This window comes from Ranitomeya imitator, chromosome 1, assembly GCF_032444005.1.
Source record: "Ranitomeya imitator isolate aRanImi1 chromosome 1, aRanImi1.pri, whole genome shotgun sequence".
NCBI lineage: Eukaryota > Metazoa > Chordata > Amphibia > Anura > Dendrobatidae > Ranitomeya > Ranitomeya imitator.
In genome coordinates, this window is record NC_091282.1 from 167,832,772 (window position 1) to 167,847,098 (window position 14,327).

A 14,327-nucleotide genomic window follows, 5' to 3' on the forward strand; every position below is an offset into this window, starting at 1 on the left:
CCTAACCATAACCCTAATCAAAACCCTAAATCCAACACACCCCTAATCCTAATCTCAAACCTAACCCTAATCCCAATACACCCCTAATCACAACCCTACCCTTAACCCTAATCCCAAACCTAACCCTAATCCCAAGCGTAACCCTAATGCCAACCCTAACCCTAATGCCAACCCTAATCCAAACCCTAACCCTAATCCCAGCTCTAACCCTAACTTTAGCCCCAACCCTAGCCCTAACTTTAGCCCCAACCCTAACCCTAGCCCTAAGGCTACTTTCACACTTGCATCGTTTGGCATCCGTCGTTTTGGACAAGAAACGGATCCTGCAAATGTGCCCGCAGGATGCGTTTTTTGCCCATAGACTTGTATTGCCGACGGATCGTGACGGATGGCCACACGTCGCGTCCGTCGTGCACTGGATCAGTTGTGTTTTGGCGGAGCGTCGGCACAAAAAAAACGTTCAATGAAACGTTTTTTTGTACGTCGCATCCACCATTTCTGACCGCGCATGCATGGCCGTAATTCCGCCCCCTCCTCCCCAGGACATAGATTGGGCAGCGGATGCGTTGAAAAACTACAGCTGCTGCCCACGTTGTGCACAATTTTCACAACGTGCGTCGGTATGTCGGGCCGATGCATTGCGACGGCCCCGTACCGACGTAAGTGTGAAAGAAGCCTAACCCTAAATTTAGCCCCAACCCTAACCCTAAATTTAGCCCCAACCCTAGCCCTACCCCTAACCCTACCCCTAACCCTAACCCTAATTTTAGCCCCAACTGCTGTTCTCCTGCCGGCCGGCAGATGGAGACAGATGGCGGGCGCACTGGGCATGCGTCCGACATGTTCTTCTGCCGGCGGCCAGGAGGAGCAGCAAGAGGATCCAGGGACCTAGGTGAGTATGCTAGGGTCCCCGAATCCCCCTATTTCTCTGTCCTCTGATGTGCGATCACATCAGAGGACAGAGAATTACACTTTACTTTTTTTTTTTTTTTTTGCGGTCGCCGGTAAACAGTTAATTACCGGCGATCGCAAAACAGGGGTCGGTAATACCGACCCCGATCATGCTCTTTGGGGTCTCGGCTACCCCCGGCAGCCGAGACCCCAAAGATTCTCCCGTGCCGGCCGGCGGGCGCACTGCGCATGCGCCCGCCATTTTGAAGATGGCGGCGCCCACCGGGAGACACGAGGAGCATCGGGGGAGCTAGGTGAGTATTGGGGGGCCACCTGGGACCCCTTTTCTCTGTCCTCCGATGTGCGATCACATCGGAGGACAGAGAAATTAAAAAGAGATCGCGTTTTTTTTTTTTTTTTGCGATCGCCGGTAAACTGTTAATTACCGGCGATCGCAAATGCGGGGTGGGTTAAAAACCCCCCGAATCATGTTCTCTGGGGTCTCGGCTACCCTCGGCAGCCGAGACCCCGGAGAAAATCGGCCTCTGGGGGGCGCTATGGACTTTTTCCACAGCGCCGTTAATTAACGGCGCTGTGGTTTAAGTACCCTTAGCGGCCGCCGTTAAAAGGCGTATCGGCGGTCGCTAAAGGGTTAATTTTTGCCAGTTTGTCTGATTTTTCTCTTTATATGTGTATTTTTGAGTAAAATGTAAACTGTTCTTTTAGTCTATAAACTACTGACATGTCTCAGAATTTCCAAGAAATAAATTTTGTATTTTTTTTTCTGACAAAGAAAAATGGTGAAAGTAAAAAAACAAACAAAAAAAAACAACCAGTGCTTTCAGACCTCAAATAATGCAAAGAAAACAAGTTCATAATCATTTAGAAACAACAATACTAATGTTTTAACTCAGAAAGAGTTCAGAAATCAATATTTTGTGGAATAACCATGATTTTTAATCACAGCTTTCATGCGTCTTGCAGGGGCTGACTGGCAAATTTTGGCCTGGGGGGCAAGCACACAGCAGTGGCCCATGAGGAGCGGCTCATCCTTAAAGGGGTTGTCGGATCTTATGCTACATGTCTACAGTCACTATGTGTGAATCCTCATATCGTGCGCACTGTGCGCTGTGAAGATTCTCTGGTGCCGGCAACAAGTGGTCTTGTGACCACAATCATGCAATATATATATTCCCAGCCACATTTCGACTAGACTGTTTTGGGCCTTGTTCAATACAGTTGCATTCGCCATGCAAGTCTTGTCGGCATGTGACCGCATGTATGCAAATCACAAACTTGCAGCCAGACACCCGCCAAATAACCACAGCTCTGCGAGCAATGTGAGATGCACAAGTCTGCAGTCACATAGAATGACACAGAGTGAATGCACCAATGACACACACACACACACACAGCCCCACTGTATAATTACACACACGCACAGCCCCACTGCATAATTACACACACGCACAGCCCCACTCTATAATGACACACAAGCACAGCCCCACTGTGTAATGACACACACGCACAGCCCTACTGTATAATGACACACACGCACAGCCCTACTGTATAATGACACATACGCACAGCCCTACTGTATAATGACACATACGCACAGCCCTACTGTATAATGACACATACGCACAGCCCTACTGTATAATGACACATACGCACAGCCCTACTGTATAATGACACATACGCACAGCCCTACTGTATAATGACACATACGCACAGCCCTACTGTATAATGACACATACGCACAGCCCTACTGTATAATGACACATACGCACAGCCCTACTGTATAATGACAGACACACGCACAGCCCCACTGTGTAATGACACATACGCACAGCCCTACTGTATAATGACACATACGCACAGCCCTACTGTATAATGACACATACGCACAGCCCTACTGTATAATGACACATACGCACAGCCCTACTGTATAATGACACATACGCACAGCCCTACTGTATAATGACACATACGCACAGCCCTACTGTATAATGACACATACGCACAGCCCTACTGCATAATGACACATACGCACAGCCCTACTGTATAATGACACATACGCACAGCCCTACTGTATAATGACACATACGCACAGCCCTACTGTATAATGACACATACGCACAGCCCTACTGTATAATGACACATACGCACAGCCCTACTGTATAATGACACATACGCACAGCCCTACTGTATAATGACACATACGCACAGCCCTACTGTATAATGACACATACGCACAGCCCTACTGTATAATGACAGACACACGCACAGCCCCACTGTGTAATGACACATACGCACAGCCCTACTGTATAATGACACATACGCACAGCCCTACTGTATAATGACACATACGCACAGCCCTACTGTATAATGACACATACGCACAGCCCTACTGTATAATGACACATACGCACAGCCCTACTGTATAATGACACATACGCACAGCCCTACTGTATAATGACACATACGCACAGCCCTACTGTATAATGACAGACACACGCACAGCCCCACTGTGTAATGACACATACGCACAGCCCTACTGTATAATGACACATACGCACAGCCCTACTGTATAATGACACATACGCACAGCCCTACTGTATAATGACACATACGCACAGCCCTACTGTATAATGACAGACACACGCACAGCCCCACTGTGTAATGACACATACGCACAGCCCTACTGTATAATGACACATACGCACAGCCCTACTGTATGACAGACACACGCACAGCCCCACTGTGTAATGACAGGCACACGCACAGCCCCACTGTATGACACATACGCACAGCCATACTGTATGACACACGCACAGCGCCACTGTAAAATTACACACACACGCACAGCCCCACTATATAATGACATACACGCACGCAGCTTACACACACGCACGCAGCTCACACACAGCTCACACACACACACATGCAGCTCACACACACACGCAGCATCACACATACACACGCAGCTCTGACACAAATGCATCACGCACGCAGCCATCACACATACACACGCAGCTCTGACACAAATGCATCACACACATGCAGCCATCACACACACGCAGCCATCACACACACAGGCAGCCATCACACACACGCAGCCAGGGGTGGATTAAGGGTAGCCAGGGCCCCGGGCTGTTCAGACACTGTGGGCCCCCCCGGTCATGTGACGGGGGTCATGATATACCTGAACCAGATTATTCCAGAAAAATGGCCGGGCCCTACTCTACTGTAACCTATTAAATATTTGTTAAAATATGCAATACAACTTAGGAATATTTTGACCAATATCACATACAAGGAACAAATACCACCGCACCATGACCAGACCACAAATTACAACCACAGTGATCGAATAATATCACATACAAGGAACAAATACCACCGCACCATGTCAACACCACATATTACCAACACTTGGTGACCAAATGGCACATACAAGGGACAAATACCACAACACCATTTCCAGACCACATATTACCACCACATAGTGACTGAATAGTACAATACTGATCAGTAATAAAAAACAAAAAAACACAATACTATCACCATAAGTGCCAGTATTCACAGGAGATCTGTACTTAGTATGCAGTGTCTGTGTAGAGGTAATACAGAGATCACTGGTGACATTGTACACAGGACCTCTGTATATAATGTATAGGTAATACAGTGATCACTGGTGGTATTATACACAGGAGCTCTGTATATAATGTATAGGTAATACAGTGATCACTGGTGACATTGTACACAGGACCTCTGTATATAGTATACAGTGTATAGTGTCAGTGTATAGGTAACACTGACTCACCAGTGACGTCTCTAGGTGAACTCCTTCATCTTTCATCCAGCACAGACTGCCATCATTTCTTCCAGCCAGGACTCGTTTCTGCAGGAAATAACAGTTATCTCTAGCTCCGCTTGCAGAACACATTACTTAATTTTTCACAACTTCTACATAACACCACATGAAGAAAAAAAGGCGACAGTGTCACTCTGCACAGTAACAGGACCGCCCCCCCCCCTTCATTTAAAACAGTATACTCAAAAAATAAAATAAATACATCACTGCAGTAATAATATCCCTTAATGGTAGGGTAAATCCCCTATGGTAATAATATTCCCCATCCTGGCCCCGTATATCTCATTCCTGGCTCCAGCCATATGTTCTCGCATCCTGCCCTCATGAGTATCCATTCTAGTCCATATGATCCATATGATCTCCCCATCCTGCCCCATCTGTCTCCATCCTGCCCCATAATCCAGTCCTGCCCCATGTCTTTCATTCTGCCCCGTGTCTCCAATAATGCCCCGTATGTACATTCTGCCCATGCCTCCAGTCCTGCCCCCAGTGTGTCCAGCAATCTGCCCCAGTGTGTCCAGCATATTACCCCCAGTGTGTCCAGCATATTAACCCCAGTGTGTCCAGCATATTACCCCCAGTGTGTCCAGCATATTGCCCCAGTGTGTCCAGCATTGCCCCCACTGTGTCAAGCAATCTGCCCCAGTATGTCCAGCATATTACCCCCAGTGTGTCCAGCATATTACCCCCAGTGTGTCCAGCATATTACCCCCAGTGTGTCCAGCATATTACCCCCAGTGTGTCCAGCATATTACCCCCAGTGTGTCCAGCATATTACCCCCAGTGTGTCCAGCATATTACCCCCAGTGTGTCCAGCATATTACCCCCAGTGTGTCCAGCATATTACCCCCAGTGTGTCCAGCATATTACCCCCAGTGTGTCCAGCAATCTGCCCCAGTATGTACAGCATATTGTCCCCAGACAGTGTCCAGCAATCTGCCCCAGTGTCTGACTCCAGCATATTGCCCCCAGTGTTTCCAGCAATCTGCCCCAGTGTGTCCAGCATTGCCCCCAGTGTGTCCAGCAATCCGCCCCAGTGTGTCCAGCATATTACCCTCAGTGTGTCCAGCAATCTGCCCCAGTATGTCCAGCATATTGCCCCAGTGTCCAGCAATCTGCCCCAGTATGTCCAGCATATTGCCCCAGTGTCCAGCATATTGCCCCCAGTGTGTCCAGCAATCTGCCCCAGTATGTCCAGCATTGCCCCCAGACAATGTGTCCAGCATATTACCCCAGTGTGTCCAGCAATCATCTGCTCCAGTGTGTCCAGCAATCTGCCCCAGTATGTACAGCATATTGCCCAAGTGTGTCCAGCATTGCCCCCAGTGTGTCCAGCAATCTGCCCCAGTGTCTGACTCCAGCATATTGCCCCTAGTGTGTCCAGCAATCTGCCCGAGTGTCCAGCATTGCCCCAAGACAGTGTCCAGCATATTACCCCCAGTGTGTCCAGCAATCTGCCCCAGTGTGTCCAGCAAACTGCCCCAGTGTGTCCAGCAATCTGCCCCAGTGTGTCCAGCAATCTGCCCCAGTATGTCCAGCATATTGCCCCAGTGTCCAGCATATTGCCCCAGTGTCCAGCATATTGCCCCAGTGTCTCCAGCATTGCCCCCAGTGTGTCCAGCAATCTGCCCCAGTATGTCCAGCATTGCCCCCAGACAGTGTCCAGCAATCTGCCCCAGTGTGTCCAGCAATCTGCCCCAGTGTGTCCAGCAATCTGCCCCAGTGTGTCCAGCATTGCCCCAGTGTGTCCAGCATTGCCCCAGTGTGTCCAGCATTGCCCCAGTGTGTCCAGCATTGCCCCAGTGTGTCCAGCATTGCCCCAGTGTGTCCAGCATTGCCCCAGTGTGTCCAGCATTGCCCCAGTGTGTCCAGCATTGCCCCAGTGTGTCCAGCATTGCCCCAGTGTGTCCAGCATTGCCCCAGTGTGTCCAGCATTGCCCCAGTGTGTCCAGCATTGCCCCAGTGTGTCCAGCATTGCCCCAGTGTGTCCAGCATTGCCCCAGTGTGTCCAGCATTGCCCCAGTGTGTCCAGCATTGCCCCAGTGTGTCCAGCATTGCCCCAGTGTGTCCAGCATTGCCCCAGTGTGTCCAGCATTGCCCCAGTGTGTCCAGCATTGCCCCAGTGTGTCCAGCATTGCCCCAGTGTGTCCAGCATTGCCCCAGTGTGTCCAGCATTGCCCCAGTGTGTCCAGCATTGCCCCAGTGTGTCCAGCATTGCCCCAGTGTGTCCAGCATTGCCCCAGTGTGTCCAGCATTGCCCCAGTGTGTCCAGCATTGCCCCAGTGTGTCCAGCATTGCCCCAGTGTGTCCAGCATTGCCCCAGTGTGTCCAGCATTGCCCCAGTGTGTCCAGCATTGCCCCAGTGTGTCCAGCATTGCCCCAGTGTGTCCAGCATTGCCCCAGTGTGTCCAGCATTGCCCCAGTGTGTCCAGCATTGCCCCAGTGTGTCCAGCATTGCCCCAGTGTGTCCAGCATTGCCCCAGTGTCTCCGGCAATCTGCCCCAGTGTCTCCAGCAATCATCTGCTCCAGTGTGTCCAGCAATCGTTAGGTTAGCAAAAAACAAAAAAAAAAACAAACAAACTGAGTTCTCCTCACCTTACCAGCGCTCCAGGTGGCGACCTCCCTCCAGCAGCGCGCATTCGCCGGCGACTGACAATGACGTCAGACATGTGCGCTGCGCGTGCGCCTGCGGCCGACTTCAGCTGCCAGCCTCCAATTGGCTGGCGGCTGTTGTTGTTAACTATTGGCGTGCGGGCACGCGCCCGCACGTCAATAGGAAACCGCCGCAGCGCCGGTAGGGGCCCAGTGAGCAGATGAGACGGGGCCCGATGCGGGCCCCCTCTCTCTGCCAACCGGGCCCATAAATGATACGCCAGTCAGGGCACGGGCAGTAATGCCCTGATGGCGGTGGGCAATCTGTGCGGTAGCCCAGGGCCAAGTGGTGTGGGGGGGCCCAATATTGACCCTCTTATAATCCGCCCCTGGTCACGCAGCCATCACACACATGCATGCAGCCATCACACATACGCAGCCATCACACACACACGCATCCATCACCCATCACACACACGCAGCCATCACACACACGCAGCCATCACACACACAACACACCAGATACCAGGCTCATACACACATCACACACTCTCCTCTGTGGTGCAGGGGCGGCTGATGTCCATGTGCAGCTCTTCAGTTTCTCCTGCTCACAGCTCTGCACTGTCCGGGCACCTCCCCCGTCTCTCCTTCTCTGCCGGGATAGCAGATAAGAGCAGGAGAAGCCGGAGCTCCGTGCACACACAGGAGGTATGCTGAGGCGCTGACCTTTCATCTTGATTGCTGCTGGCTCTCTCCCTCAGAGTGGCAGCGCCGCACAGGAGCCTGCTCATCACATACCCCTGCAGCCTACATGTCGGCTGCTGGCGGGATGACGCCACCGCGCACTACAGGTGGCGCTATGTATTGCAATCACTGCTACTGCTAGTCCTCCAGCGGCCCTGTGCAGCTGCTTAGGCACCGGCCCGGGGGGCATATGCATTCCTGCCACCTGGGCCAGTCCGCGCCTGGCGTCTTGGCATGCTTGCCACCAGTTTTTCACACTGCTTCTGTGGCAAAAATTTAAGCAGTTCTTTGTTTGATGGCTTGTGATTATCCATTACCCTCTTGATTACATTCCGGAGGTTTTCAATGGGGTTCAGGTCTGGAGATTGGGCTGCCCATGACAGGGTTCTGATGTGGTGGTCTCTTAATTTTTGCCAGAGCTGTATCTACTTTTTAAATCATGTGATGTAGTTTTTGTATTATTTGATCAATGTTCGCAGCCTAATGGAGGCGTATTCATGATAATAGTCTGACAGGCGGGATTTGGGCGTGTTTGGCTGTTACCTGTATAAGCTTGCTGCCACTTCCTGCACACCATTGGACCCGTTGAAGCGCCGGAGGCGCGAAACAGCCGTTGTCCAGAGTGTTTTTTGTGAGTTCCTTCCGGCAGGCATGTTTTAACTAAGTGTACCAATAAAAGAAGTTTTTATTTAATACCAGTGAGTGCAACCATTTATCTTTTTGGACATTATTTGCATAGCTTTTACCATGGTCTGCACCTGGTCATCCAGGGGCATGGTGGAAATCACTGTCAGCTAAACCAGCTAGCCAGAGGTGTCACAGCGGAGCCGGTTTGTCTTCTGTTAATAGTGTTATTGATTTGCCTGGTGCCTGCACTTGGCCAAATGCTGCGGGGAGGAAATTAACTTTATTCCCATTAGCATTCGGGTTTGACATGAAGGGACAATGCCGGTTCCGTCACGGGTCAGAGAATACAGAGTGGCGACTGTATCCTTGCATCATTCGGTTTCAAATCCCTCCCAAGACAACATGTGCATTGAGTTTGTATGTTCTCCCCGTGTTTTCATAGGTCCCCCCCACACGCCAAACACCTACTGATAGGGGCTCACAATCTAAATTTCCAATGAGGACAGTGATAATGATGTCTGTGAAGCCCTGGGAAATTAATGCCAGTGTATAAATGAGTAAAATGGATATAGGTATTTAAAGTGCACCTCATTAATGCAGTCTGAAGTAAATGTACTGTACATCTTTATAGCACATCTGCTCTCCTTTCCTGAAAGGGGTAATTATATTCTCACAATTATATTTGGAGAACGTCTGCTGCAAAGTCATAGGCTGAAAAACATTCCACCCATTAGTCTTTTTCTTCAGCACCTTTCTCTTCTCCATCGCACATTCCCTGCTTTTGTTCACAACAGCTAAACACGGAGAATTGTTGTACATGTTTAAAGTATAGGAGAAGCTTTGTCATTTTATTCTCTCTTTATTCATATCGGAAAACCTTAGATGGCACACTGAGAACACACTGATGGCACCGGTATCTGCTTTATACGGACTTTTGAAGGGGGTGTAAAGCATAGAGGAGAGACGGAGCAATTGTCTGGGATTCTAATGCAAGAAATAATTGTTTTCTAACGCTTGTTTGACAAATATGTAAATGAAGTTCAGCCAACAACTGTCTCTAAACTCTGTACACAGGAATGTTTTGCTTGGCCCATGTATTTTTAATGGACACAAGAGACAGACTGCTGCAGCCATCTCTGGTGGTGACTTATCTCCAGTAAAAAACAAAAGTGTCAGGCACAGCTTGACCAATCCTTATTTCTCCTGACATAGGGTACCGTCACACTATACGATTTACCTACGATCACGACCAGCGATACGACCTGGCCGTGATCGTAGGTAAATCGTAGTGTGGTCGCTGGGGAGCTGTCACACAGACAGCTCTCCAGCGACCAACGATGCCGAGGTCCCCGGGTAACCAGGGTAAACATCGGGTTACTAAGCGCAGGACCGCGCTTAGTAACCCGATGTTTACCCTGGTTACAAGCGTAAAACTAAGAAAAAACAAACAGCACATACTTACATTCTGGTGTCCGTCAGGTCCCTTGCCGTCTGCTTCCCGCACTCACTGACTGCCGGCCGTAAAGTGAAAGTGAAAGCACAGCCGCTGTGCTCTGCTTTCACTTTACGGCCGGCAGTCACAGTGCGGGAAGCAGACGGCAAGGGACCTGACGGACACCAGAATGTAAGTATGTGCTGTTTGTTTTTTCTTAGTTTTACGCTTGTAACCAGGGTAAACATCGGGTTACTAAGCGCGGCCCTGCGCTTAGTAACCCGATGTTTACCCTGGTTACAAGCGAACGCATCGCTGGATCGCATCGCTAGATCGGTGTCACACACACCGATCTAGCGATGACAGCGGGAGATCCAGCGATGAAACAAAGTTCCAAACGATCTGCTACGACGTACGATTCTCAGCAGGATCCCTGATCGCTGCTGCGTGTCAGACACAGCGATATCGTAACGATATCGCTGGAACGTCACGAATCGTACCGTCGTAGCGATCGAAATGGCAGTGTGTGACGGTACCCATAGTCTGTCGGGGAAGAGTTGGGAGGACCTCATACACTTTAATAGAGACTGAGAGGACAATGAACTATATTGTTTATTATAGATATACAAAGTAAAAACAAATACAATAGTCTTGAACAAAACGAGTCATCGACTTTTTTTGGAGGAGAGAAGCCCCTGCCCACGAGGGCTTACAATCTACAGATATATATGACTGACTTGCTGCAGACTGCCTGTAAATTTTATGTGAAACGGGAGGTACCCTTTAAAGGGAACCTGTCACCCCCAAAATCGATGGTGAGGTAAGCTCACCGTCATCAGGGGCTTATCTACAGCATTCTGTAATGCTGTAGATAAGCCGCCAATGTATCCTGAAAGAGGAGAAAAGACGTTAGATTATACTCACCCAGTGGCAGTCCTGCTGCGGTCTGGTCAAATGGGTGTCTCAGGTCCGCTCCGGCACCTCCCATCTTCATTCCATGACGTCCTCTTCTGGTCTTCACGCCGCGGCTCCGGCGCAGGCGTACTTTGCCCTGTTGAGGGCAGAGCAAAGTACTGCAGTGCGCAGGCATCGGTCCTCTCTGACCTTTCCGGCGCCTGCTCACTGCAGTACTTTCCTCTGCCCTCAACAGAGCAGACAAAGTACGCCTGCGCCAGAGCCGCGGCGTGAAGACCAGAAGAGGACGTCATGGAATGAAGATGGGAGGCGCCGGAGCGGACCTGAGACACCCGTTTGACTGCAGCGGGACCGCCCCCCAGGTGAGTATAATCTAACCTCTTTTTCTTCTCTTTCAGGTAACATCAGGGGCTTATCTACAGCAGGGGTGTCAAACTGCATTCCTCAAGGGCTGCAAACAGGTCATGTTTTCAGGATTTCCTTGCATTGCACAGGTGATAATTTAATCACCTGCAGAGAATGATTCCAGCACCATTATTATTATTATTATTATTATTATTATTTATTGTTATAGCGCCATTTATTCCATGGCGCTTTACATGTGAGGAGGGGTATACATAATAAAAACAAGTACAATAATCTTAAACAATACAAGTCATAACTGGTACAGGAGGAGTGAGGACCCTGCCCGCGAAGGCTCACAATCTACAAGGGATGGGTGAAGATACAGTAGGCGAGGATAGAGCTGGTCATGCAGCGGTTTGGTCGGTGGTTACTGCAGGTTGTAGGCTTGTCGGAAGAGGTGGGTCTTCAGGTTCTTTTTGAAGGTTTCGATGGTAGGCGAAAGTCTGATGTGTTGTGGTAGAGGGTTCCAGAGTAGGGGTGATACGCGAGAGAAATCTTGTATACAATTGTGGGAAGAGGAGATAAGAGGGGAGTAGAGTAGGAGATCTTGTGAGGCTCGGAGGTTGCGTGTAGGTAAGTACCGGGAGACGAGGTCACAGATGTATGGAGGAGACAGGTTGTGGATGGCTTTGTACGTCATGGTTAGGGTTTTGTAGTGGAGTCTCTGGGCAATGGGGAGCCAGTGAAGGGATTGACAGAGGAAAGAGGTCGGGGAATAGCGGGGGGACAGGTGGATTAGTCGGGCAGCAGCGTTTAGAATAGATTGGAGGGGTGCGAGAGTGTTAGAGGGGAGGCCACAGAGCAGGAGGTTGCAGTAGTCAAGGCGAGATGATGAGGGCATGGACTAGGGTTTTTGCAGATTCATGGTTGAGGAATGAACGGATTCGTGAAATATTTTTGAGTTGAAGTCGGCAGGAAGTGGAAAGGGCTTGGATATGTGGTTTGAAGGAGAGATCAGCGTCAAGGATTACCCCAAGACAGCGAGCTTGTGCGACTGGGGAGAGTGGGCAGCCATTTACTGTAATGGATAGGTTCGCTGGGGGGGTCGCGTGAGATGGGGGAAAGATGATGAATTCTGTTTTGTCCATGTTAAGTTTCAGAAATCTAGCGGAGAAGAAGGATGAAATAGTGGACAGACATTGAGGGATTCTGGTTAGAAGGGAGGTGATATCTGGTCCAGAGATGTAGATCTGTGTGTCATCAGCATAGAGGTGATACTGAAAGCCATGAGATTCTATGAGCTGTCCCAGGCCAAAGGTGTAAATGGAGAAGAGCAGGGGCCCAAAGACTGAACCTTGTGGGACTCCGACAGATAGAGGGCGAGGTGAGGAGGTGGTGTGTGAGTGGGAGACGCTGAATGTCCGGTCTGTTAGGTATGATGAGATCCAGGATAGGGCCAAGTCTGTGATGCCAAGGGATGAGAGGGTCTGTAATAATAGGGAATGGTCCACTTTGTCAAAGGCAGCCGACCGGTCGAGGAGGAGGAGGACAGAGTAGTGTCGCTTGCTCTTGGCGGTTAAGAGGTCATTGGTGACTTTAGTTAGGGCAGTTTCAGTGGAATGGTGTGACCGGAAGCCAGATTGTAGGCAGTCAAAGAGGGAGCAAGAAGAGAGATGGGAGGACAGTTCAAGGTAAACCTTGTGCGATGCTAAGGAAATCTTGAAAACACGCATGGTTCGAAGCCCTCGAGGAATGCAGTTTGACACCCCTGATCTACAGCATTACAGAATGCTGTAGATAAGCCCCTGATGACGGTAAGCTTACCTCACCATCGATTTTGGGGGTGACAGGTTCCCTTTAACTATTCAGTCATTCCTTTAGTTATCCTTCTTCAAAGGCATAATTTATAATGTCGGTGTAAGACAGGTTTGTGACAAAAGGAGTTTTGACCTCTTAGATGTGAGTTAATCACGATAGGATTGGTGTCTGACCCCTTTTTTGTGTAAAGTCAACAACACTAAAACAGGAAAGATGCTCCGGTTACTCATGTGAACGATTTTCTTGACTGTTAAACTGTTCGCTTTTTCTTCTTTTCTTTTAGATAAGACGATGCCTTTTATTGTTTGACTGCAGGACAGCGATCCGCTTGATGAAAGCGAATACATTTCCATACTGTTTGTATTGAACACTATCCACTCTCAATGCTTATTTTGTACATGCCTTATAACAATGTGAAAATGTCACCTGTTCATTAAGAACTCCCAATATTCTTATTTAAGATCTGGTTATTATTTGCCTCTTTACTGTGCTACATTTTACTTGTACTATTTTGTTATTTATGTTCCCATGTGAGAAATTAATTAACATGGAAATTGTAGGTAAATGTGTTTTATTGTAAATATTGTCAATAAAAGCTTAAACAATTCTAATGTACCGTATTTTTTGGTCCTCATCCTAGATAAAGTTTTAATGAATGAATGAAAGCCAATGGTCAGTTTATTCAGTCCCCCATACAAATCATCTGTACTTTATCCGTACTGGGGCAGAATTTTTAAAGTGCACCTGTCACCACATATAACATACGGCCACCACCATTAAAGAGAATTTATTTGTCATCACATTTGATCTAAACTATTAATATGGGCATACAGGTTATAGACTCCTGGTTAGAGTGATGCCTGTATGCCTCATATCATATGCCTTGTTGTTGAGAAATCATCTTTTACCACTTTATGTAAATGAGTTCTTCCAGGCTATGGGGAACAGTTTTCCTTGAAGATCGTAGTACAGAACACATCACTCTATTTAAAGGGGTTGTCCGGTCCAAATCGATAAGTTTGCAGTCACTCTGTGTGACTGCAGACTTCTGAATCCCCCCAGAACAACGCTCTGTGTGGTGCAAG

The 14,327-nt window shown here is 48.9% G+C and overlaps 1 protein-coding gene across 1 annotated transcript in view; it reads left to right on the forward strand.

The window, feature by feature from the left end:
* FAM174A (family with sequence similarity 174 member A) overlaps positions 1-13,853 on the forward strand; it is a 57,299-nt gene extending 43,446 nt beyond the window's left edge. The window contains exon 3 of the mRNA XM_069752204.1: positions 13,526-13,853. Within this exon, the coding sequence (XP_069608305.1) occupies positions 13,526-13,529 (4 nt within the window). The 3' untranslated portion in view covers positions 13,530-13,853. The remainder of the gene's footprint in view (positions 1-13,525) is intronic.
* Positions 13,854-14,327: the final 474 nt, after the last annotated feature.